This window comes from Pseudonaja textilis, chromosome 2 (genome assembly GCF_049901715.1).
Source record: "Pseudonaja textilis isolate UNSWEBS1 chromosome 2, rPseTex1.2, whole genome shotgun sequence".
NCBI classification, from domain to species: Eukaryota; Metazoa; Chordata; class Lepidosauria; order Squamata; family Elapidae; genus Pseudonaja; species Pseudonaja textilis.
In genome coordinates, this window is record NC_141991.1 from 107,714,987 (window position 1) to 107,741,763 (window position 26,777).

The 26,777-nt window shown below is 39.0% G+C and overlaps 1 protein-coding gene across 6 annotated transcripts in view; it reads left to right on the forward strand.

Annotated features, from left to right (window-relative positions):
- The window catches only part of UNC13D (unc-13 homolog D), a 53,620-nt gene that overhangs the window by 12,596 nt on the left and 14,247 nt on the right, over positions 1-26,777 (forward strand). For 5 of the 6 annotated variants that reach the window (XM_026702004.2, XM_087924862.1, XM_026702001.2 and 2 more), the window contains 24 exons: positions 1,423-1,455; positions 3,578-3,685; positions 4,153-4,212; positions 4,465-4,531; positions 5,356-5,551; positions 6,558-6,602; positions 7,604-7,672; positions 7,838-7,907; positions 9,307-9,411; positions 10,055-10,147; positions 11,671-11,774; positions 12,300-12,417; positions 12,671-12,795; positions 14,385-14,475; positions 14,745-14,801; positions 15,853-15,950; positions 17,370-17,421; positions 17,948-18,078; positions 18,867-18,987; positions 21,346-21,489; positions 23,693-23,791; positions 23,877-24,083; positions 25,716-25,784; positions 26,420-26,499. In XM_026702004.2, the coding sequence (XP_026557789.1) occupies positions 1,423-1,455; positions 3,578-3,685; positions 4,153-4,212; positions 4,465-4,531; positions 5,356-5,551; positions 6,558-6,602; positions 7,604-7,672; positions 7,838-7,907; positions 9,307-9,411; positions 10,055-10,147; positions 11,671-11,774; positions 12,300-12,417; positions 12,671-12,795; positions 14,385-14,475; positions 14,745-14,801; positions 15,853-15,950; positions 17,370-17,421; positions 17,948-18,078; positions 18,867-18,987; positions 21,346-21,489; positions 23,693-23,791; positions 23,877-24,083; positions 25,716-25,784; positions 26,420-26,499 (2,342 nt within the window). The remainder of the gene's footprint in view (positions 1-1,422; positions 1,456-3,577; positions 3,686-4,152; positions 4,213-4,464; positions 4,532-5,355; positions 5,552-6,557; positions 6,603-7,603; positions 7,673-7,837; positions 7,908-9,306; positions 9,412-10,054; positions 10,148-11,670; positions 11,775-12,299; positions 12,418-12,670; positions 12,796-14,384; positions 14,476-14,744; positions 14,802-15,852; positions 15,951-17,369; positions 17,422-17,947; positions 18,079-18,866; positions 18,988-21,345; positions 21,490-23,692; positions 23,792-23,876; positions 24,084-25,715; positions 25,785-26,419; positions 26,500-26,777) is intronic. The other variant, XM_087924863.1, reaches the window with a different exon arrangement.

The following is a 26,777-nucleotide window of genomic DNA, read 5'->3' on the forward strand; positions in this document are numbered from 1 at the left end:
CTAGAATATATCTGGGCAACATTTCCAGTGTATGCAGACTAAGGCTTAAACCTTCTGCAATATTCATTTCTAGAACTTTTTATCTGCTGATTATAAAAAGTAAAGTATTATTTTGTCCTGTATATTATTATGTCTCAAAACCTTGTAGATCTGACAGCAATCTAGATCTGCCTTGGAATCATAAACTCTTATTTTAACTGTCTCCAAAATATGTTTTTTCCATTAAGAATGAATTGCAAAACAGATACCAAGGAAGAATAAATAATAAATGGAATTAGTTTAAAATAGTTAATGATCTTTTCCATTACATGATTAAGAATTGGTGGGTTGAAAGGAAGACCATGAAAGTTGTTGATCATCAAAACCCAAGAAATTTAAAGAAAATACAACGTAGGGTGATACTTTAGGGAGAGATAATAAAAGCAGTTAGTTTAAAATATAGTAAGCTTTTCTATTATGCAATTAAATTTCTTTTCTTACTAATTCTGAATTCTCTTATGAATATTATATAATGCTGTTTATTCAGAAATGGAATGTGATGGTTATGTATGTATTTTATTTACTTTATGTATTCAAAGCATTTCTATGTTACTTTTCATTATGAACAGTCCTGAGCTATACATTTGGTATCATAGGGTGTGAAATTCCAGAAGATTCAATTATTGAATCATATTGTTTACATTAAATTAGTGTAAAGAAAATAAGTGTTTATCTGTTAGCAGTGGCTAAAATAGCTGTGGTGTGTTCACAGCTGTTGAATTAGCTTTATATAAATGAATTACCATAGCTATATATAATACATATAGTATATATAACATGGTGTTCCTGAAGAGAAAGTTGTGTAAAATATGTTCCTCTAAGTACCTGTAGTACTGAAGCAGTACCTGGCATAATGCATTTGCTTCAATAATTTAATATAAAGTTTTAAAAAGTGAAGGTTTGCTATATTCAGTATATCACTGTTAAAATGAGTAAACACAAAATTAAATAAACATTCAAGAAAACTTGAGGGATTGATTTAAAATAATTTTAATATCATCCATCATTAAATCAGGTTCCTGGATGATATAAAACAAACTGTTCTGCCTCTATATGATAGATATGATAGCATATTAAAAAAAACCAGCAAATAAAACCACAAAAACCATAGAGAAGTGCTAACCATATTTTAAAATGTGTGGTAAATAAACAATGCCTTAACCCAGTGCCTGAAAGCCAGCAATTGATTCCAGCGTATAATTTGAATGTAAAAGACTTTTCATTTACACTCACGTGGTATCCTGCTGATAAGGGAGCATGAACAGGTTGGTAATGGGGAGTGGTATTTCTTCATTTCCACCAAAAAACTATTGCAAGTCTAGGCATTTAAAAAAATAAAATTACAGCAGATCAAGTGAAATTATTTTTTCTTTCTTTCTGTAGATGGATCTCTCCCATAAATTATCTAAGAGAGAGGTAAGAATCTCATTCATTAATGAGCGTAAGATGTATTCTGATAGATCAGGGAAAAGATCTACAAGTAATCCTTGGCCTAACAAACAAATTGAGCCCAAAATTTCCATTGCTAAGCAAGGCAATTGTTAACTGTGAACTTTGCTTTTTAAGTGACTCTAGCTTCCCACACTGACTTTGCTTGTTGGAAGTCAGCCAGGAAGGTTACACATGGTGATCACATGACCCCAGGACATCGCGACTGTCATAAATACATGCCTGTTGCTACTGAATGCCCGAAATTTGATTATTTGATTATTTTTTTAATTTATATTGCTGCCTATTTGCCCATGTGACCCCGGGGGATGCTGCAATGGTTCTAAGAGTGAAAAGCAATCAGAAGTCCTTTTTTTTTCAATGCCATTATAATTTTGAAACGTCACTAAATCATGCTGACCCTTTTCAGTTCACACTCTTGCCAGTTTCACTGGGTGAGCACCTGGTGAAAACATTTGATCAAAATTATTTGCTCATTTAAAAAAAGAAAGGCTGTACTATATTGGAATTTCCAGAGTTTATATGTTCTGCACAATCATCTAGTTCCACTGTTGAAATGCAATGTAAAGTAAACCAGCATTATTCTAAAATTAGTCACAGATTGGTTCAATAAGCAGGCTCCCAGGAACAAATTGACAGGCTTAAATAAGAAAATGCATAGCCAGCAAGTATTATAGGCGATCTGACCTCTCAGGAACTACCTTCCCACTCCTTTCTGCCTAATGACCAGGGGTGGGATTCTACCAGTTCGCACTGATTCACTAGAACCAGCTGTTAACATTCTAAGCAGTTCAGAGAACCGGTTGTTAGAAGAAATTACGGGCCTAATCCTGTAAGGAAGGCAGAAAGGAAACATTCTGGTGTTGCTTACAGAAATTGCTTCTCCATTAACCTTTATTACATTCTTGGCAGGACTAGACTTCCTGTCTCTGGAACTTCTCTGGAGTTTTTTTTTCCTCCTTTGCTGGTACTTTGCTTGTGTGGAGTGACCATTCAAAGTTACAATGGCACTGAAAAAAGTGACATGACCATTTTTCATACTTACTTTCATATTACAGCATCCCCACAGTCACGAGAGGCCAGGCAAGGAGATGCATGCCTCGATGTGAATGATGTTGAGCTGGCCACACCCAGACAGTCACATGACCACCAAGCCACACCCACCAACTAAGCCATGCCCACAGAACCGATTGTTAAAAAATTTGAATCCCATCCCTGCTAATAATCTCTTACTGTATTTCTCCTCTCTGCTTGCTGCTGGGGATTTAGAAAGCATATGAGGTTGGCTTGCTTCCTCCCTTTGGGAGGGGTAAACAGAGAATTTATCTCCTCCCCTCTGTCTTTGGTAGGCACAATCAGCACAGAAGGCAACAACACACATCACAATTGCATACCTTAAAGAGACCATCCTATTCAAGCATCAAAAGCTTGAATACGATGGTCTCTTTAATACATTCCTACTTTTCAGCACAACTAATTAGAGGTGATGATGATGATGAACACCATCTTTCCAACAAATGAAAGAAGGCAGGGTATCTTATTAGTAATTCAATTAATGATCTAGTAATCAAATAGGTACCAAAAGTTGTCTTGTAGCACCTTGATTTCAGAAAGATTTTCTAACGTGGAAAAGTTAGTAAAAGAAGTAATGGTCAAAAAGCGGCAAATAAAATAGTTAACTATAGAAGAGAGAACCTCTTCCAGTCTACCTACCCATCCTTACACACTTCACCACACTTCATTTCCTAACCTGTTTTGGACTCTGATCAGCAATTTTCATCCATCTTGCCATGGACTATTATTACAATTTAGAAGACAAATTGAGAAGTCTAGCTTTCCTTGGGCAGCTCTTATATTTTTATTCATCAGGCGTACTTTGAATATCTGCTGGATGTTTGACACATCCTTGTTTTAGTTCATCTAGCCTGCTGTTGCACTTGCACACGCTCCTGCTTTTAGATGGGCTCTTTATTTTTTTTCTTGTTTACTTATCTCTTTCCTTTCTTTCTTTTTTCTAAATTTGTATTGCTTTTAAACTGTAAAAAATATTTGCAATCTGTTTTTAATTTTTGTTTTATTATTGTTGTAGCTCACCCTGCTGTATGAAGAGGTCCTTTACACCATTCTCCATCGTGTGGGCCAAGTGGAACAGAATCATGTTACTGATTCAGATGAGCTCTATGAATATGTGCAAAAGGTTAGGATAAAGAGCCAAATTCATGTACCGTTCATCCCCAAGGCTTTGGGCTGCTCTTAAGGCTATATTTTTTTCTTTCTTCTTCAGTGTGTTTTCTCTCTCTCTCTCCCAAATGCTAATGGGACAAATAGTTGTTCTCTGCAGTATAGTAACTATGTTGGTAGGCAGGATGCACCCCGACTCTCTTTTTCTCTTACACTGTCTTCCTCCCCGCCCCAAACCCTCCCCCACTCCAGTCCCTCCCCCCAAATCACACTGTCTTTGACCTTCTTGCCAAAGGTTTGAATGGATTGGAAATCAAGGGCTTTTGAAATTATGAGGAAGCTATGATTTCAGGATACAGAATCTTAATTCCTTGTTAAAAGAAACTCATGTTCTATTGTCCTTTATTTTTACTTTATGGGCTTTCCTATTTTATTGAAACCAAATTCTCAGTCTGAATATTTCTTTTCTAATATCCAAATCAGGCCTTCAGTATTGATCCGGGAGACCATCAAATTATATTCCAGAGGGTCAAAGAGCTAGAGGTAAGATCTGACTCCAATTTTCCATTCACTTGTAGGTTGTTATTATGGAATTGTTCTATTTATTTAGTTGCAAAAAGGTTTCCAAGCATTCTTTGTTGTTTATATTCCAAATTAGTCTAAAGATATGTGTTATTATTGTCCATCATTAGTTTTTCCCATTTTATGATTATCTCAACCTGAACATCCCAGATGCTATTCTGTTCACCTGCTAGCAACGTCCTTATGTTAAGATCTTCTCCTTTTGTTTTTCAGAGGCCAATATTTTGTCTTAAAGCCACTGTGAAGCAAGCCAGGAATATTTTGGGTAAAGATGTCAGTGGTAAGTACAAACAACATACCACACAGTTCAAATGTAGAAAGAGAGATCCTGGGAGAGGGAGAGGGGGAAAGGGGGAAATAGGGAGGGAGGGAGAGAAAGAGAGAGAGAGATTGACTGATTGACTTTCTAATTCTATGCAGAACTAAGGCTATAGTAAAATCTTTGGAAATGGCAATTATGCAAATTATGCCATTAAAACAACACTAATGAATATGAAATTTCATATCTGGAGGAAGGAAACTTTTCTATCTGTTACATCACCTACAAATTGTTCGCCACAAGGCAGCCAAATATTTTAGTGGAAGAGCATAAGAGAAAGGTTTATGGTTGGAAAGGTTGCTTACAGTCCTCATGTTAACCCTAAACAACACTTTGATTGGATTGATAATACCCTTTAAGCCTTGGCTTGTTTTAATCATGATCTCTGAACATATGATGGCCTTGCTCATACTTTGCTGAGCAAATCATGATAGCTTAGTTCACACAGCACAATTAAGCCAATCTTTTGGTGCCTGAAATATTTTGAGTGTAATTTATCAGGAGAAAGGGGAAGCCGATGATGATCCCTCAAATAAAACAGGCCGCCTTCATGGTGTGGATTAATTGATGGTGGAAAAAGAATGAAGCAAAATAATGCCACATTATTTTTTTCTTGGATTTTTCAGGGATAGTGGAAAATAATGATCATGCCCAATATCAAGATTAATAGTGGAATGGGGAAAGAAAAGTTTAGAGGACCTCTTGCCATAATTCTGCTACTCATTATAAAACCTTATCATAGTCCACGACCCCTGCACATTTTAAAGCTCCTTCTTTGCTTTCAGGATTAAGTGATCCATACTGCCTCCTAGGGATAGAAAGACAAAAACAGGGCTCTTCGTCAGCCCGTGGTTTTCCTCGTCAGGAGAACAAAAGGCGATCTAAGGGTGTGGTGAAGAACTTGCTGCCAGAGGACCAGACCCATCGCACACAAGTCATCCATCAGACATTAAACCCAGTGTGGGATGAAACCTTCATTCTGTACGTCTCGTCTCTTTAGCATATTTAATTTGCATTGGCCTCAACAGAAAATTGTACTTATTAGAAAATCAAATATAAAGATAATTTTAGGGCTAGAAAATGATGGGTTTTTTTTCAGCCACCAAGCTCATATTCTAGAAAATTGTAATACTATACCCAGGAAAAGCTCTTGGTTGGCTATTGGGGGACAAAAATAGCTGAGAGAGATGAACAGTTTGAAGCTGAAGACCCAGGAAAAGTTTACTGTAAGGCAAATAACATCTGATAGCTTTCTTTATGGTCAAGGCTGAGAGAAGAGAAGCCTTGATGGGTTACAGTAGAGATATTGGAAAAGTATAATCACACTGTTAGTCCTCTTCCTGTACAATAGCCATTGATTTTAAACTTGTAATATAGGATGGCCTGAGAGCCTTCGGATCAGTGTTTTACAATCTTGGCAACTTTAACTTCCCCATGCTGGCTGGGAAATACTGAGAGTTGAAATCCCTGTATCTTAAAGTTGCCATGGTTAAAATTATTGTTCCAGATGAATTGGATTATAGCTCCACTTTCTGGGAGTCACAGTTTGAGGTATTTAGAGAATGTAGGTTGGGGAAGTTTTGTAAGTTTGTTTTTTAAGTCCAGCTGCTCCGTTGTCTAATCTTTTATTTCTATCACTAGCTATGGAAGGGGATGGTGGACTGAATACCTGCTTCTCATTCATTCTTTGTACATATATAATTGGGTTCATACTTGCTGACAGCCATCTCTATATGCCCGTTCATCAACTAGTTCCACCCGAACCTACTTTTCTTATCATTTAGCAGAAAAGGATCCTGATATACATCTGCATGCAGATGTAGTCCTTTTACATTGGCTCAGTGAATGGATAATTGTTCCTGCTAGCATGTGAGAAGGAGTGGGTCTAGCTCCATCTTACTTCTCTGTTCAGGCAAGGGGATTGGGTCCACCTTCTCAATCCAATGTTCGCTTGCATTAGTCATGGTTTTTTAACTGTTTCTTCCAGGGAGTTTGAAGATGTAGAAAATGCCGAATTCCAGCTAGATATGTGGTAAGCAGAACTGGCTCTTCATTCCTACTGAATTTCATTGTATCTCATTAAAATTTGAGAACAAGTCTTCCAAAGGAAGTCAAAAAGCGGATAGAATCATTAGGCAAACACCATCCAACATAATGAAGGGGTAGCAGTAGATCACTTAGGAGTGACTAAATTGGGGCACATGCAACCTGACTTACTTTCCAGTGTAGGGTATATGTGCCCCCACAACCTAATGAGCACAGCTGGTGAAGGGGTTGCAAAAGATTCTAGCAGGCAGGCTCTGCATTCTTTCCTCAGCTCGTTTAACGATTTGTACAAGATATATATAAACATAGTTGTCAGATCACAGCGACGGGTTTGATATTTCATCCTGTGGCAGACTCAAAGCAACCACCGTAGCTCCCTACAACTGTCCATCATCTCCAAAACAAAATATGAATAAATCCTTTTCTAAGTGGAACCTCGCACTTTATTTCTTCCATGCTACAACTAAAACAAGGAAAAAGTAGTAGGGAACTACTTTTGTGTCTAAATGAACATTTAATATTCCTGGAGGCTAATGGCCACAGAATGGGTGAGGCCATCCCAGAGATAAGTGGAGCAACAGTTGTGAAGGAGGGGGCTCTTTTTTATTTTTCTGTAATGTCAACTATAGTTTGTTTCCCATCTGAAAATATCAAAGAACTGTGCTGTCAGTTTTCAAAAAATACTCAGAAGAAGATCTAAGGACTTCAAAGAGGGGTGGGATGTTACCTAAGTAAGCATAATAAGGACAGGTTATTTTGAGCCCAGCTATCGCTCTTCTCCACTATTAGAAAAAACACCAGCTTGGGAACAGATCATTTTGGAGATGGTATATCTAGGTGACTTCTGAAAGTCATCCCCCACTTGACGGCACATCCATCCATCCATCCATCCATCCATTGCTCTTCTTGCTTTGATTCCTTTTCTTTCTGTTTCCTGGAAGTCTTGAAAAGGAACATCAAGCCATATTTTTATTTGCCTTCTTCTAGGGATTTTGATGCTGTTGAACCTGTACGGCACAAACTGGAAGAACTGAGTGACCTTCGTGGCCTGAAGAGGTTTGGGCTGATTATGAGCCTTTTTGTATATGAACATCTATTACTTACATAATTCAGCTGATAAGGCTAAATGAAATATTTAAATAAGGCAGCACATTCTGTTTCTCTTTGGTACATGAGAAATGTTCTATCATCTTTGCCCTTGTTTTCCTTTTTCCTACTCAGAATTATTAAGGACGCTCGGAAAAATAAAGGGCAGGATGATTTCCTGGGGAATGTGGTCATTCCTCTGCAGGTAAGGAAGGGAATATTGCATATTGCCAGAATAATTCTGGGACACACACACACACACACAATCTTGGGCAGATTAGTCTCTCTTTATGTGTGGTCTATCTTCTCCACTTAGAAAGCAACATAAATCCCATTAAATAAAAAAGTTAACTGAAATTTCATGTGAACCTTTTATGTGACCATGAAAGAACTTGGTAGAAGAATATGTCACCTTGCTCTAATTAAATCCGAGACTCCTTTTTCAAACACTAGAACTAATGAAAATGCTATAAGAGAACTATAGATTTTTCTGGAATAATCAGAAAAATAATGAAGAGGCCTATTTTGCAGGCCTCAGCATGAATTTCTATTGTGGTCTCTGAGTGGGTTTATGAGTCTCTGTCAGGGTTTATGAGAACTTGACTGGCTGTATAAAGATCTGCAGCTATGCCAGCTACAAACTAATTCAAGAACATATTGATCTTTCTAGCCAGTTGCTATAAAGATATCTTGGATTCCAGGTCCCACAGTTCCCAGCTAGCCACCAGAATTCTGGAGTTGGTTCAATATCTCTGGAATGCAATAAAATGGAGTGGGTGGAAATGGGGGTGGGTTTCTACCAGTTCGCACCTATTCACTACAACCAGTTGTTAACATTCTAAGCAGTTTGGAGAACCAGTTGTTAGAAGAAATTACAGGCCTAATCCTGTAAGGAAGGCAGGAAGGAAACATTCTGGTGTTGCTTACAGAAACTGCCTCTTGGTTAACCCTTATTACATTCTTGGCAGGACTAGACTTCCTGTCTCTGGAACTTCTCTGGAGTTTTTTTTTTCCTCCTTTGCTGGCACTTTGCTTGTGTGGAGTGACCATTTAAAGTTACCACGGCACTGAAAAAAGTGACTTATGACCATTTTTCATACTTACGACTGTTGCAGCATCCCCACAGTCATGAGAGGTCAGGCGAGGAGATATGTGCCTCGATGTGAGTGATATTGAGTTGGCCACGCCCAGCCAATAACATGACCACCAAGCCATGCCCACCAACTAAGCCACGCCCACAGAACCGGTTGTTAAAAAATTTGAATCCCACCCCTGGGTGGAAACCACAAGCATATACTTGCCACCAAGGAAGATTTCTGCAGAACCTTCTCAGGGTCTGCTCTCATGAATCAACCATTAGCATAATTGAGAGGGAAAAAGAAATGTTCCTGTGATTCATTATTGCACAAATTTAATTACAGTACAATGAGGTAAGATAGGTGGATCCATTTGAGCACTTTCTCAATTAATTGAGACACTGTGTTTCTATGATAAAAGTAGAGCCATTTCCTGGAAACGTAGTAGGAATGAAGAAATGGTACTTTCAAGAAGTAATGTGCTTATTCATTACTTCTGAGCTAACATTTTTCACTTCACTTATGTAGGACCTGCATTGTCGGGAGGATCGCTGGTATAGGCTGGAACCTCGCACTGATACTTACCCCAACCGAGGGCATTGCCACTTGCAGTTCTTTTTGGTACATAAGAAGGTAGGGATAAGAGGAATCCATTTCCAATTGGGTAAAGGAAGTGTATTTTATAAATTCTGATTTGAATAGTTTTGATTCATTTAACATTTTAAGACCCATTCAATATAGTTGCTGCAATCTTTGAGAAAAGGCTGTCCTATCACTGATACCTTTTTCCTCTTGTGGTGATCTGGGTGGGAAGAAGGTCTTTCTTCTTTCTTCACAAAGATAGAAGGCAGTCAGATGTTCTAAATTGGTGTTGTGATATTACATTTTATGATTTGAAGAGCATATTGAAACTGTACGGATGAAAGGGTGATTGATGGATTTGTATCCTGCTTTAGCTTATGTTTTGTAAAAAGATAAACATAACAAATCTTATACTAACATATCAAGAATCTATTGTTAGCATGCTTAAATGTTCAAAGATATGCCATTTTTATAATGGTGAACATGGATGCATATGTAAGGATGAAACCAGTTGGCAGAAATTCTAATATCTTTTGAAAACTGGATCAGTATGTATGTGTGTGTGTGTGTGTGTGTGTGTGTGTATGTGTGTTTATTTAGTGTGTGTGTATATATATGTGTCTTTATTTAGTGTGTGTGTATATATATGTGTGTTTATTTATTTATTTGTTTATTTTTTGTTTGTTTGTTTTAGAGAGCTACTTCAGCCAGCAAGATGCAGGCAAGTTACAAAGTTCATCGGCAACTTCTTCAGCAGATTGTTTCATATGAGATTCTTCAATACCAGGTAAATAGATAAACAAATTGCTAAGTGGATTATGACAGAGTGACATATATTCAATTGTTCTCTGGAAAACAAATGGATTCCATATTGCAGTCAGTTCAGCTGACCTGTTTGCTCTTTTCAGCTCTTCTTTGAAGTCAAGATACAAATTTGGTTTGAAGCACAAGCTCTGCCCCCAGTTGAAATCTCAGAAGATTAATGGCAAAATTTCAGGGCTGAAAACTGATTCATACATCTAAAAGAAACTTTAGTCTGAGGCAACAGATTCCTACAGTCTTGGAATGGCATGATAGATCGTTCCTATTTGAATCCAAATTGCTTTTTTGAGAGTGATTAAATTGCTTTTATACAGGGGCATGTATTAGTTGCTCTACTATTTTTGAAACCATAGATTCAGAGTTGGAAGGTATCTTATAAACTATCTAGCACAACATGTTGCTTAATGCAAGTTCCACTAGGACATTTCTAACAGATGACCATCCACCCTTTGTAAAAAGGCCTTCAGAGAATGAGAATTCTCCATTTCATGTGGCAGTCTGCTCCGCTGACTGAGCACTCATTCCAATAGGCATTTGTAGCTTGAATCTACTTCCCTTGTAGTTTTAACCTGTTGGTTCTAGTCCTGTTTTCTGGGGAAGTAAGGAAAATAAAGCCACTTCTACTGTGTCAACACTTAAGTTATTTGAAAATATCTTTCATGTCTCATTTAAGGGATTTCTTCTGTGTGCTAATTACACCCAGATCCTTGTTCTGGATCTGCCCCCTTGGGAAAAAAATAAGTTTACTACCTTTTTTGGGGACAACAGATTATTCCTGTCATATATCCCTGTTAGTTATCTTTTCTGTAGGCTAAATATATTCCGATCCTTTTCCTGTTCCTCATAGGGCTTGGTTCCAGACCCTTCATTGTTTGAGTCACTGTCCTCTGAATTTACTCCTGTTTGTCATTATCCTTTTTGGTTCAGAGTACTGGACATACTATTCCAAGTGGAATCAGTGTAGAGTGAATTACATCCTGTAAACTCATGTCTAATCTCCTGTTAACGCATAGTAGTTGCCTCAAACTGCTGACTTATATTTAACTGCAATACTGCCAATCCAGTTCTTTCCTATCCTATGCCTGTGCCTTTCATTTTACCTGTAGAGATGCCAGATTTTACACTTCTACCTCTTAAGTTGCATCCCATTCATTTCTGCCTATTATACTAGCCTATCCATATCCTACGAAACTGAATCTTCTCCCATTCCACTGAAATATCAGTCACTCCTCTCAGCTGTCTAGCACATGTAAACTTGATCAGCATCCCTCAATTTCATCCACTTGATAATTTCCTCCAAGCTGAAGTGGAGCCATTAACTGTTTAGTCAATTAAAATGCTAGGTAAATGGGAATTGCATTCAGAAGAAAGAAAGACCTGAACATAATACAGGTAATTGTTATTTGCAAAACTGTGAAGTAATGGATATGCTGTATTTCCTCCCATCTGATATCACAGAGAGTTGTTCATTGTTCTCTTTCACTGCAGGCTGGCAGCACTTCCTGGGATGGAGAGTTAAGCAAACATGCTAGTACTGTCCTGTATCTACACGCTACTCAGAAAGACATTTCAGATTTCCACCAAGACTTGGCGTAAATATCTTCTGCATGTTTCTGTTCAAAGCAACATTCTGGAAAACAAAAATTCCTGGCACTTTCTGTCTCTCTCTTTAAAAAAAAGTTGTGAAGGTTCTTTTCTATTGTCTGAGAGTGTTTTAATTATATTAAAATGTGCAGGCATGCCATGAGACCAGGGTTCAGTACTCTCCCTAGAATTCCATTCATGAATTCAATAATTTTGACTTTTCTTTTTCAGCTGGGATTTCTTTGATTCATTACTACATCCCTGCCTATTGAACATGATTCTGCAGTAGACTTTGCCAAGAACTGCATGCTACAATTTCTGCCGTTTTTAACTTCTCTTTCTGTAGTATGCATATAAACCAATAAATGTTTCCCAGCAAACTGGCAAAACCAGCCAATCCAAACTATATCCTAATCTACCGGTATATAGTTTGGTTAGGTCACTTAATGTGAGGTTCTTTTTGTTTCTAATTGTATTTTTTGCAGGTTTTTCTTCTGGCATTTAATGCTGCTTTCCTTCCCTTGTTAACATAGGCACTGGCTGGCTTACAGCAAGCTGTATCAGTTCTTGGAGTTCAATAGCAGCTGCCTACTCCATCAGATTACCAGCATAGAGTATCAGTGGATTCAAGGCCGATTACGATCTGAGCAGGTAAGAAAGGAAGAGCTGTGGAACTATAGGGCTGATGGAACATTCTGGTCCAGCTAAAAACATATTTGGTTCCAACATCAGACATTTATCCATTAGGTGGGTTATATAGTTTTACAACACCTATCCAATAAAGTGGATTGAAATACACCTCTCTTAGCATAATGTTGGTAGATCATGATCTTGAAATGATCCAGATATTACCAAGCAGGACTAAGTCTTCTTACATCTATTGCATGTTGATTACTTCCTGCAGACAGCTGAATTGGCAGAATCTTTCCAGTCCTTACTGAACTATGGGATTTCTCTTCTTCAAAGGTTCCGGATTATCTTCCCACTCACCTCACCCAAATCTACACAGAGGCTGCAGTCACTGCTCAGGTGAGCTATCAGAAATCTTCTGGGATGCACATAGTCAGAAGGAAAACTACCAACATTTTTCAAACATGGATATTCTCTCAGTAGCATTACTGTTTAATTAAGTGGACATAAATCATGAATCATTCAATATACTGATCCTATATTTCCTTCACATAACACCTAAGAATCTGTAAGCCTAATGCATTTATTATGATACAATAGAAGCTTTCATGAATTGAAAGCTTGTAATTTATGCCATGATTCACCCAAATAGCACCAAGAGACAGAAACATATGCATCCCTTGGCACCTGTCAAGACCCCTACAGAGGCTATTTTTTTTCTTTTGTTTTTATTATATGAATGGAAACAGTGAAAAGAAACATGAAACAAAAATAGCATCAGTCTTATTTGTCTGGATTTTGGTATTCTATGCAAGATCAGTTTTAAACCTCCAGTCATATTAGCAGTCTTCCAATGAATGGTATTTCTGTTTTGTCTGTATGAAGGTCAGGTTTGGTGATCTCTGTCTTCCAAGAACCACCCTAAAATATGTGTTCGCTAGTTCTGCCAGTTCTGTGAGACTAGAAGATAAAAAGAGAAAGAGCCTGATCTCTCCTTGAGCATAAAAAGCATCAGGAAAAGAGAGAGGCCTGAAGCACATAAGAAGTAGAGCAAAAACCTCTCCACAGCACTTCCTGAAAGTGTTTCCTACAGAAAAAATGAGACCTATTATAATGAAGTTAGCTAGAACAGGGATCTCCAACCTTAGCAACTTTATGACTTGTGAACTTCAACTCCCAGAATTCTTCAGCCAGCAAAGCCCACAAGTCTTAAAGTTGCCAAGTTGGAGACCCCTGAACTAGAGGGCAGAGGGAATGGCCTTGAAGGATAGGAGGAAAAACTGCAACTAGGCAAGCAATGTCAGATAAGAGAATCTTGAGCCCAGATAAAGAAAATAACTTGAGAAAATCTCTCAGATAAACCCATCCAAGTTTACACGAATATAAAGTAAGGGAGGGAGGAACTACAGCCAAACTTTGAAGATTCTGTTACTGTAGTTATTACAATAAAAGTAGTCCTGGCCTACATGTCATTAGTTTCTTAGTTTGGTCTCTGTTGTCACTGGAAATCAGGCTGCTGTTTGATCTCTTTATAATATATCCTAAAGAAAGGGATTGAACAACAATGTTGGGGTCAATAGGAACATAGAAAACTACTTTATAGAGGGACACTGATATTTCTTAGTATTGTTCTATGCCAGGGGTGTCAAAGTCACAGTCCGCGGGTCGGATGCATCATGTGCTAGCCCTGCCCCCGCCTGGTTTAGCGAAGGTGGAAAAAGTCTTGATTCGTCATGTGATGCCACCGTGATACTGTGAGTTTGACACCCCTGTTCTATGCTGTTCATCAACAAATGTTGGGGTCTTTAGATATTTTTTTCTTCTCAGTTCTCCCTACCATACTGTTAGGGAATGAAGTCAGGAACTTTGCATTTGAGACTGATTAAAAGAAAAGTGATGGCATGTCTTGCATGTGGGACATAGAAAAGAGAAATAAAACTTTTCTCTGAAGTGCATTGGATTTCAGCCATGATTTTTCATCTTCACAGGGTTTTGGTCCAAATGTGTAAAATGAAAGCCTTCAAAGAACTTTGTACTTCGACTCCTGATCTTGAAGAAATGGTAGTACAGGCCCTTAAGGTACAAAGCCATCTTGTTACCTTTGTGCTATCTTTTCTCAGGCCTACAGTTTTGATCTTAGTGCTTATGAGATCTTGAAGGGACGGGTAAAAAGAATCTGTTTTAATTTTGTTTCTTTGTCAAAATCCACAACCTGAATTTACACATGGTTCTCTTTATGGAGAAATGCAGTGTTCTATTTTTCTTCATCTACAGATTATATTTCACAAAATGCTCTGAAGATCTAGGGAGGGCTATTGTATAACTTATTCTCTTCCCTATTTTCTCAGACTGGAACAGCAGAGTGGTTTTACATAAAGAAGCAACACTTGAAGCCAATGGTAAAGGTATGTTACATTCTAGTAAATTTTATGTTAGAATCTTCTAGAGGTTGTTGAATTGTGTTTCCTATTGATTCTAAAAGGGCATATCATTAGCATTTGCAAAACATCTGCTAACCCAGCCAGGAAAAAATGCTCCTGTATTATATCTTGTATCTGTGCAATCGTATTAATCTGTACAACAATTTTGGATAAAGACCACAAAAACATTTTCCTCCCAAACACACAGATATGGCTGCTGTAGCTTGACTTTAGATAAGGAATTAAGTTTGTCAAAATCAGGACATAACTGTACTTGTGTCCCTCTCATAAATGCACTTGAGCACATGTTATCATGAACATGCAACTGCATAGATCTTTTCTAGAACTATGAAGTATACTTAGTAGTCCTGAACTCTAGATTCTCACGAAAAGGGGAGAAAAACTGTAGCCGTTTTAACAGTTGGTTGAAATGCAACTCTGCAGAGTAAATGATGGAAGCTTTATTTTACAGCACTGTGTTACAAAAGAACAAAACGCTAATTAGAATATCAGTCCCTTGTATGTGGAATAGTATATAAGTCCTAATGCCAATAACAGAGAAAAGGTTTGGCTGAAGACCCACAATAGCATTTCTTGCTCACTTAATTAGAAGAGGACCAGGTAATTTTAGGCTCTAACCACCACCCTCCCTTGCCATTTAAGTCTCCTGATAGCTTTTAGTATTCTTGCTCTTCCTACTTTTCTCAGAACATGAAGCTTGAAGTTACGTCAAAATGATGTCAGCTGAAATTGAGAACTCCATTTTTGGACCAGGCCATTCTGTCACACGGAAAATCAATTTGTACTCCTCAAGACTGCACTGAGTAAATTAAGCCAGCTTCTCTACCACTAAGAACAATGGCAATGAGCAATGGCAACATAGGAACAAGTGGCAGAAGAGTGAAACAGCCTCTTGCCCAGGAGGAATAGTGTGGAAATCTAGGAGAAGTTCATTCGTTTGAAAGCGTCTTGGTTTTGGGGAGAAACCAAGCTCATGCTAGATCTCTACCCCTGTTTCTCTTTTCCCTCTCCACAGACAATGGAGGAATGTGGCAAAGCTCTGGTCTGTCTTCTTCAGGAGGTGAATGCAGATCTCCAAGAGTGTCACAAAACCTGGAACAAATATTTCATCAGGCAAGTCTCTGAAGGAAGTTTTTCCCTCTTTCTCAGCTTTAGCCAATTGGTCGCAAACTGTTTCTTCAAATGTTTATGTAGCTTCTAAGGCCACAGAGTCTTGCTACCAAAGTGAGGGGTGGAGCCCAGATCACAGAAGTGATAAGATCACAAGCTTAGCAAGTACGACATTCCATAATGATAGCATTTTCTTCCCAGAGGATTTGGGTGTTGTGCATTTCAGTTAAATGAATGCACATTTTAATACCTGTGCCTGTTGGCTTGAAGAAAGAAAGGAATAATAAAACTAGTTAGGTCAGAGCTCTGTGCAGTATTGACTGTACTAGAAATATTCTTGTGGTTGTTTAGAGACTTATGTCACTCTATTTCCCTGCTCAGCAACTATTTTTTATGGGTGGATTATTTTAATGCTGGCATTGAGAAAATAAACCTCTAGGTCTCCTTTTATCTTCCCAAACAGGCTTGTCAACAAGTCAAAGGTTCAACCTCCTAATTGACTTCCTTGTGGCCAATTATGAGAATTCAGCTAACAATACTGAGAATGCTGGTTCTGGATTGCCTCTGGTTTAGTTTAGTTTAGTTTATTGTCATTGCACCTCGTACAATAAAATCAAACACCATCCTCAGTGCAATCATGACCATGAAAATAAACACAAACACACATCCTTCACACTCCATACATTGAACCCCCGACACCACACCAACGCTGCACGATACAGTAGAATTCAAAAGAGCTACTGCCCTGGGATAGAAGCTGTTTTTCAGCCTATTTGTCCTTGTCTTTATTATTCTGTACCGTCTGCCATATGGTCATAGTTCAAAAAAAGGGTTCCCAGGATGAGATGGATCTTTGAGAATTTTTTGAACTTTCTTAAGGCGGTGGGAGCTATAAAGTTTTTCCAAAGAGGGGATAGAGCAACCAATGATCTTCTGGGCAATGACATTAACCCTCTGGAGTGCTTTCCTATCTGCCACTGTGCAATTGGCAAACCGTACAGAGGTGCAGTAAATTAAGATACTCTCTATGGTGTAGCGGTAGAAAGTCATCAGCAGTTTTTCATTCAGCTGTTGTTTTCTGAGAAGTCTCAGGTAGTATAATCTCTGCTGGGCCCTTTTGACCAGTGCTGCAATGTGAGCACCCCAAGTCAGGTCGTCTTTTATGGTAACACCCCGAAACTTAAAATTTCCTTGGTCTTATTGGTCTTGAGGACCAAGTTATTGTTTCCACACCACGAAAGCAACCGGTCCACCTCATCTTGGTAGGCAGACTCATCCCCCCCGGTATTTATAACTCATTGCAGATACTGATCTGTTATATGTGGATGCATCATTTAAATTAGTGCCGTTAGCTTTAATACATAATGATAAACCTAGTAGCAAATTTCTGATTGTGTCTTTCTCTTTCTTCCTCCAATACAGCACCATGAGACTAGATCTCTTCTCAATTGCATATCTTAAAATGCAGGAACTGGTGAGTAGCTGTTTCACCTCTTTGTGTCAAAGAGGACCTCAGGCTTATATACTACAGCAAGGCAGAAGAGCATATAGGGGAAATATAGACTTGGCATCTAGAACTCTCCAGCCAATATAATCATTCCTGAGAATTCTGCAAGCTGCACTAGTGAAAGAATAAGCCAATTACTTCAGAATTTCTAAGGCAGCTTTCTCCAATAGTGCCGTCCAGATGTGCAGCTTACAGAATTCTCGGGAATGATTATATTGGCTGGAGAATTCTAGATGTCAATTCTATATATCTGGAGTACCCCCAGAGTGAGGAAAAGAACAGGAATTCATCTTTGAATTAGCTACTCTAATCAGTGGTGAGGATTCATCAGTTTCACTTTGATGATGAATCTAGTTCCTGAGCCAGTTTTTGTAGATTTCTATCCAGGACCAACTAATGGGATCTTTCTGATTCAGTTTCAGTGTATCAACCCAAAATGCATAATGTCCAGTCCAAAAACCTGATCCATTGTGTCTTTTTTATGCTCCTGTAGGTTTCTTGTTATGTCAAAGAGCAGCTGAGCAAGATTGACAGTGGCATGTCCCAATTAACAGCAGAGAGCCTTTTCCAACTTTATCTCAGCATGAAGGACTTTTATAACATGAAGGATTTTGTGTGCAGCAGGTGCTTATCTCTGCAGAGGACAACACTTTGCCTTCAGTCTTTAGGCTGTTTTATACATTATGGTTGTTGTTTTGAGATTATAATGTATTGTTATCATTGAAAACTCAGTGCCAAAACTGTGGCTTGATTTGCATGCTTCACTGACAAAATGGGTTTGTTTGGATTTGAGTTAGTGCAGGGCTGTCAAACTTGCGGCCTATGGACTGGTTTAGCAAAGGGGAAAAAAGTCAGAATACATCATGTGAAGCCACCTTGATGCCGCGAGTTTGACACCCCTGAGTTAGCATGATTTGCAAGCCCCGTTTAAGCATAGTGTGCTGTATAGCCTAAGTATGATTCATTCGGTAGAATATTATTAAACAAGCAAATAGCAATAGCACTTAGACTTATATATTGCTTCACAGTTCTTCACAGCCCTCTCTAAGCAGTTTACAGAGTCAGCCTATTGCCCCCAACAATCTGGCTCCTCATTTTACCCACCTCAGATGGATGGAAGGCTGAGTCCATCCTGAGCCTGGTGAGATTCGATCTGCCAAATTGCAGGCAGCCGGCAGTCAGCAGAAGTAGCCTGCAGTAACTGCATTCTAACCACAGCTCTTGTTTAGCATGTTGTGTGAACTCTTCTGTAGATGAATTGTTGACTCTTTATAACCCCATGCGGATTTGTTGAGACAAATTTGTGATTGGTTAACACAACAAAAAATATCCTCTAGAGAAAAACTAAGTTGAATGTTTGGGAAATAACAGTTTTTCATTAGTTACAAACCACTTGTGTTACCTATTTCCAGGGATACACCACTTGCATTGACTGGTTTCCATCTATGGTTTATAGAAGCCATCCCCTTGTGGCTACAGAAGACCTACACAATAGCTCTAGAAAGGACCCAAAGAGCCATCCAAGTGGACCAGGTAATCCCCACCCAGAAAGGAAAGCATTACTCAATTGTTTTTCCTTCCCTGTTTTTCGTGGATAAAGTTTTTCTACCTTCATACATTTAATCATTGATGTATATTATGTAGCACCTTCATAGCAGTCCCTGATACTATCATCACTTAATTCTGTCTATGGATTAACAAACAAAAGTTGTGAATTACATTATGTGTATAATTTTTGCAGATAAGCAGGTATATGATATGAATGATTTGCTAACATGTCTTAATCCAATCTTACACCTGTGGTTGGCAATTATGGAAATATCTGAATCTGAGTAATTATCCAGCAATGAATTCAGCAATTTGAGCTTACATCAGATCCATGTAAGATCCATTGAGTTTATATCAGGTCCTTTCAACTAGTTGCTGTGTTCACATAGGTAGCTCAAGCTAACAATGTTATAATGCTTTCATGATGCCTGTGTTGTTCAGAAAAAGACACAATGCTACTTTGGTTAAGCAAACTGATGTTCATTCTTATGAGATATTTTAAAATAATATTGTTCAACTCAGATAATTGTCAATTACTGTTTCTATTCTTTTGCCTTGAGATTTTTCAAATGACAACAGAAAAGATGGCATGTTGTTTAATACAGTATATATTAGTAGAAGGTAAAAATATGCAAAGAGAAATCTTAAGATGCTGGGAACAAGACAAAATGCACAACTTTAACAATGGCAATGCAGGATATAAGAAAGAGAAAGAGACAAGGAGCCAGAAATGACATTTTCTAGAATGTCTAGAAAATTTATTTTCTTGACCTTTTTCTTCCCATTGAAATTCCACTGAGAAGAAAACAAATGATGCTGGCTTTGGGCTAGGACACTTTGGGATCTACAACTGATAACAGATAAGATAATCAGAGTTGGAAGAGACCTTGTAGGTCATCTAGTCCAACCCCCCACCCAAGCGGGAGACCCTACACCATTTCTGAAAGATGGCAGTCCAATCTCTTCTTGAAAGTCTCAAGTGATGGCGCTCCCACAACTTCCGAGGGCAAGCTGTTCCATTGGTTGATTGTTCTCTTTTTTGTCAGAAAGTTTCTCCTTGTTTCCAGGTTAAATCTCTCCTTGTTCAGTTTCCATCCATTATTCCTTGTCTGGCCTACAGGCGCTTTAGAAAATAGCTTGACCCCTTCCTCCCTGTGGCAGCCCCTCAAATATTGGAAGACTGCTATCATGTCTCCCCTGGTCCTTCTCTTACTAGACTAGCCAAGCCCAGTTCCTGCAACCGTTCGTTGTATGTTTTAGCCTCCAGTCCCCTAATCATCCTGGTTGCTCTTCTCTGTACTTTTTCTAGAGTCTCAATATCTTTTTTATAATGTGGTGAGCAAAACTGGATGCAGTACTCTAGGTGTGGTTTTACTAAGGCTTTATAGAGTGGTATTAGTACTTCCCTTGATCTTGACTGTATCCCTCTGTTAATACAATTTAGGATTGCATTAGCTTTTTTGGCTGCTGCTGCACACTGCTGGCTCATATTTAGCTGGTTGTCCACTGAGACTCCAAGATCCCTCTCACAGTTACTGCTATTGAGCCTGGCTTCACCCAGTCTGTATGTGTACTTTTGGTTTTTCTTGCCTAAGTGTAGGACTTTGCTTTTCTCTATATTGAATTTCATTTTGTTAGACACGGCCCAGTGTTCTAGTCTGTCAAGATCCATCTGGATTTTGAGCCTATCTTCTTGGGTATTAGCTATTCCTGCCAGCTTAGTATCATCTGCAAATTTGGTAAGTTTCCCTTCTATTCCCTCATCTAAGTCGTTAATGAAGATATTGAAGAGTACTGGGCCTAAAACGGAACCTTGTGGCACCCCACTGCTTACTTTCCTCCATGTAGACTTAGACCTTTAAGGACTACTTGTTGAGTATGGTTTGCCAGCCAGTTGCAAATCCATCTAGTGGTGGTGCTATCAATTTCACTTTTTTCAACACACTTCCACACACACTTCCAGCAAACCTCCATCACACTTCCACAACACCATTTTGGAAGTTCTTATTACTGATGAAAATGCATACATGAACATACTTGGAGGTCTTTGCAGCAGAGATGTTACCCTTTCAGGCATCTCTGCACAGAGTTGCTATGCGTTATTTCTAAAAACAAAACAAAACAGCCCAAAAGTCTGATCGCTCCATGTACTGAGCAAATTGTAGATAGGATGTCTTGGGTCAAGTAATTGGAAGAAAGAAAATTCAGGTGTTAAAATCCCATTGTCTGTTTAGGATATTCAGTGTCCAAAAAACTCCAACCGAAGCCAAATGCTCATTCTGTAACTTTCCAGATTAAATTCTGACTCTAATAATCTGAATCCTTGGTTTCATTTCTATTAAGTTGACACCACTGGGAGAATTGAATAAACACAGTACATCCATTGTTGACCTATCCACTTGCTATGCTCAGATGGTGAAGACATGGCAACAGCTGGATTGGCCTGATCCTGAGGAGGCCTTTATGATCATGGTGAAATTTGTCGAGGTATGTGTAAGAATAAGGAAGCTCAGATCATTCTAATCTGTACCAGAAGTCACTTCTGTCCCACTTTTTATTAAATCTACAATGGTTTAAAGAAAATTCAGTGTAAAAATCAGCTTCCGTGATAGTTGCCCTCATTATTTCTGGATGGGATGGAACCAGTGGTGGGATTCAAATTTTTTTACTACTAGTTTTGTGGGTGTGTCTTGGAGGGCGTGCCAGGGGAAGGGGAAAATCTCCAGTCAGAGGTGGTATTTGCTGGTTCTCTGAACTACTCAAAAGTTCCACTACCGGTTCTCCAGAACTGGTCAGAACCTGCTGAATACCACCTCTGGATGGAACTGGTTGCAATTGGAGCAACTTCTGGACTCTCAATGTGTCTGAAGAACAGATTAAATCCGTGATTAGGAGAACCTTTGCAGAAATCCAAGTTGTGTGCCAATTGCACCTCTTCCTGGATTGGGAAGCCTTATTCATGGTCACTTACATTGGTTACTTACACTTACAATTTACAAGTGACCAGTGTAAGTTCATGATCACTTACACCATTAAATTCAAGGTCATCTCTTCTCCAAATTACTGCAATATGCTATATGTAGGTGTTGGAAGAAATATCCATCTGGTTCAGTTCCAAGCGGGGAGAAAGACACTGGAAACATGGAGGCTGATTGGAAAGATGGTTTACTAAGGAACAGGACCACATGAGTTTGAGGTCCTGGACAGCTGACCACATGGAATGGAGAGTGAGGGGATTTTATACCTTCCCTGGGCTTTGAACTTGAGCTTCTTGTTTCGGTGTAAGAGCATGTATTCTATTGGCTGCTGTCAGACTCCCATGGAGCCATGTGGGGTCATATTTGTCTTGAAGTAAAGTTTGGTTGAAGTGTGCTGATGCAATGAAGGGGCTTGTTGGGCAATTCCTATTGTGGCTGAGGACTAATCCTACCTTTGTTCAGAATATCCTGTCTTGAATAGGTTATCAAATCTGCATTTTTAAAAGTTGGCTCCTTAGTTTCTACTTGGGGCAGAGAGCTGAGGCTCTGAGTTTCTGTCTTTAGAAACAAGTTTCTCCTTTAGGGAAAATACAATATTCTGCCTTTTTAAATATTTCTCAAAATACTTCATTATTCTAGGAGGGGGTGTGTGCTAACTTTCTATATAGGGTTGCTTTTGAAAACTTCTTGGGATTTATAGCTCTTCCTAAATACAATGCCAGAAGTAGTTATGGGTGTAATTGAGTATGACCCTGTAACACCACTACTTTGTGGTGTTGGCTCTCACAAAGGCTTCTGGGTCAGTGGTGGTATGCTATCGTTTCGGACCAGTTCAGCCGAAACGGTAGTAAAAAAAGCATCCTACGATCAGCTGAGAGGAGAAAAAAAAGTGAGGATCAGCTGAGAGGAGAAAGAAGATAAAAGCGCAAGATCGGCCCTCACACCTGTCCCTGCGCTTTTCTCTTCTTTATCCTTCAGCTGACTGTCGCTGCAGAACCTCAGCTGGTGTGTGGAAAGCTGCATTAGGGGATGTGCACGTGATCACCAAACCAGTAGTGGAGTAGGTAGGATCCCACTGCTGTTCTGGGTGCATTTCAAAGCATAGGTTTTTACCTACAAAACTTTTCATGGTACAGAGTTGAGTTATTTACAGAATTGCTTCTCTTCAGTTATTTATGCTTGACTCACAAGAGCCAGCAGAGTGGGCAGGACTATTAAATATTAGCAAGAAGGAAAAATTGGTTTTGCAACCCAGATCTCATTAATATGCCTTTTACCATGCTTTCAAAAAAATGTATTATTCTACCAAATATTATGATTGTGCTCAAAATCTTCTAAAATATTAGTAATATGTCTTCCTTCCAGGGAATATGTATTGCACAGGGAAGAGATAATTGGAATTAAATTTAATTAAAGATTCTTAATATATTCAAGGGATGTGCCAATCAAGTAACAACAAACAGTTATGTTTTTTGTCCTTCACTTTTTTTTCCTTTTTCACTGAAGAACAAAAGGCAAATTTGTTTTCTTAGAGAGAAAAAAGACTCTGTTGGAATTGCAGCATTAGAAGATTAGAACTTCTGAACTGAACTTACAGAAGACTCAGCTGTGCTTGACCCATTGTAGACAGTCCAATGTCCTTGGAGGATGCAGTGAAGCCTACCTACGGAATTGACTGATCAGTGACAATTTTCTCTTTTCTGACTTCTTAGGACATGTGTAAAATTGCTCTGATGTACTGTCAGATGATCAAAGCAAGGGCAGAGGAATTATCTTCCAATCAAACTGAGGCAGGACAAGCAGCAAACAGGGTAAGTGGTTGAGCCAGATTTTGGGCGCGAGCAACAAGGTTGAACACAAGGAATGACTTCATTCTACTTTCCTCCCATCCTACAGCTCTGTGTGGTGGTGAACAACATTGAGCAGCTCCGGATGATGATTCTGAAGTTGCCCAAACAGCTAAACTGGGCAGGCTTGGAACAGAACACCGGACCTGTCATTACCTCAGAGCAGATCCAGCACACGCTCCATCAACAGCTTCAGGCTTCTGTTTCCTGCCTCAACAATGAGATCCGAGGAGTGGTGCAGACTCTGGTGACCAAAGTAACCTCACAGGCTTGGTCCAGCGGCAGAAAAGGGTCAGGGGAAGAGCGTGACTAGAACAGCAAAAGTCCAGGGGCCAAGTGTCATCCCACATTTATTTGGGCTGCTTCATATAGGGAACTTCTGGCTCTTCAGAGACCGAATTCACAGAGTTCTTATGCCTCTGAGAAGTGGGGGGAGGGGGGGGTTGTCAGTGAAATTGGAATGACAGACTGTGGGAAAAACAACTGTGTCAAAACCAAAGGCACTTGTAAAAAAAGAAAACAACAGGATTGCTTCGGGGGTGGGGTGGGGGGAGGTTTACTGGCCAGAGCTAGTCATTGTTAGTGTTCTCTGCATGCTAAATTCAAGAAGACAATTAGCCAATGATGTCCTTTCTTACCTTATTCCATTCTATCCTTTACCCATTACAGATCATTAGGCTTTACACTAAAGGTAGTCCTTGACCTATAACCATTTGTTCAGTGACCTTTAGAAGTTACAACCACACTGAAAAAAGTAATTTATCACATTTATGACACTTATGGCAGCATCCCCATGGTGTTGGGGTTAGCCAGCATCAGATGCGGATGGCTGAGGAGAGCGAGGACTCAGATGAGGGGCCAAGACCATTAGGGAATAGACTGCTGAGATTGTGGGGGCTGGCAGCAGTGATGAGGAAGTTCTGGAGGAGCCTGTGCCAAGTGCACGTGCGCACAGGATTGCTTGTAAGAAAGAGCAGCTGCAGCAGCACGGGTGACTCAGGAGTAAGGCTGCAAAGTAATGGCCACTCCTTCAAGAAGATAAAAGCCACCTGTGAAACGAACATACTTTGCAGAAGGCAAAAACATTTTGAAACTCCAGCCTTGTGGACATTCCAGTATCCTGAGTTTGGCAAGTCTCACAGTTTGGCAAGGCTTGTGCTTATCACAGCTAATTATTTTGCAGAGGCATTACAAAGTTTCTGTTTCCTTTGGATTGTGTTTGATTTGTTGGAAAAGGGCGTGGGTCAGAACACATGGTCACGTGATCAAACTAAACATATTTATGACAGTTGCAGTGTCTCAGAGTCAGGCAATCCCTGTTTGTAACTTTCCCAGCTACTTTTGGACAAGCAAAGTCAATGGGGGAAGCCAGATTCGCCAAATGACTGTATGATTCACTGAACAGCTGCAGTGATTTGCTGAACAACTGTGGCAAGAAAAAAAACCCTCACAAAATGGAGCAAAACTCACTTAACAACCAACTTGCTTAGCAACAGAAATTTTGGGCTCAGTTGTGATTGTAATCCGAGGATGATCTGTACTAGAATGCTTTATGCAAGTGGCTAAATTCACCAGCCTGTTGTACATGGAAGTCAATTCTGTAGAAGAAATTCTGTCTGTAACGGTATATGTGATGTGTGACAATGGCATTGGGCAGAACAGAGAGAAAACGCATATCTACTATCTTGAATGTTCAAGGAGTTTAAATGTGTGGATAGTGTGAAATATGAAAGGCCCAGTTTTAGATTGTTCCCACAAAAATCTATTAAGATGCAGTGTGGAATGCCTGAAGTGATATAGATATGAATGGCTTAACACTTTTAATATTTATACAGTATTGTGTTTCCCCTTAATGGCATCAAAAGCATGTGGGGTTCTTTTTTGACAGATGGATGCTAGAATTGCCCAACACATCCAGCAACTGTCTGTTTGCAGTGACCCTGATAACCCAGAGGATGTGAGTATTTAATTGCTCGCTAAATGCTGTATGTATCACTTTTTCCCTCTTGATTTGTTCCTTTTTAACTATTTTAGGGCGATTCACAAAAAGTCATAACATTAACCAATATGTTATTCAATACTGTATGTACTTTTCTGTTCTTTAACTCTCCATAAAATATTATTGTTAAGACATCCCATATTTTCCTCTTTTATCTTCCCAGCTTTGAATCAGGTTAGATATGGGGCAGAACCTGGTAATGCACAGATAAGAATCCAGACTTGGGGAAACTTGTATTCCACATGAGTTTGTGAAAAGGAATTAAACAGTTAGTGTTCTACACTACAACTATTTAAAAATTGTTTAAAAATATTTGTTCACGGTTTCCACCGAATTCTATAGACTTTTATAACAGGATAACTGCACAACAAAATATCTTGATCTGAAAGCATCTTGGATGAATTTGGGTCAGTAATCAGCATAAAATCAACTTAAAATGTCATGCTGGCAATGTTATATTCACCTGCAGCAAGCCTTTTGTATTTCTTGTGCGATGCTCCTTAAAAGTTTCATATGTAATAATTTAGTGTCATAGCTGATAAATGTTATTTCCTATCACTTAATTTTTGTGGATCTTTTTCTGCCTCTTCTAGTGCATCACGCCTTTAATGAGATTCTTGGAGCACGAGCTTCAGTATCTAAACATGAACCTTGTCCAGGAGAATTTTAACAGGTAAAGTCAGGATAAGGAGTTACAAAAGGAGGAAAATGGCTTTTGCAGAAAGGTCTTGCCATGCTATGAATTAGGGATCGGAGTTGGTACTACCTAGGGCATCTGCAAAAGAAGAGCAAGGCTCTTGTCTCTCTTAAGCCACAATTTGGTGTAATTTGTCTACCATTCAAAACTAACAAGTGCTTGGGAAAAGGGAGAAGGAAGGCATCTGAACAAACCATAACAAATGAGCGCACCCAACATATGAAAGAATCAGTTGGTGAAAATCAAGGTAAAAT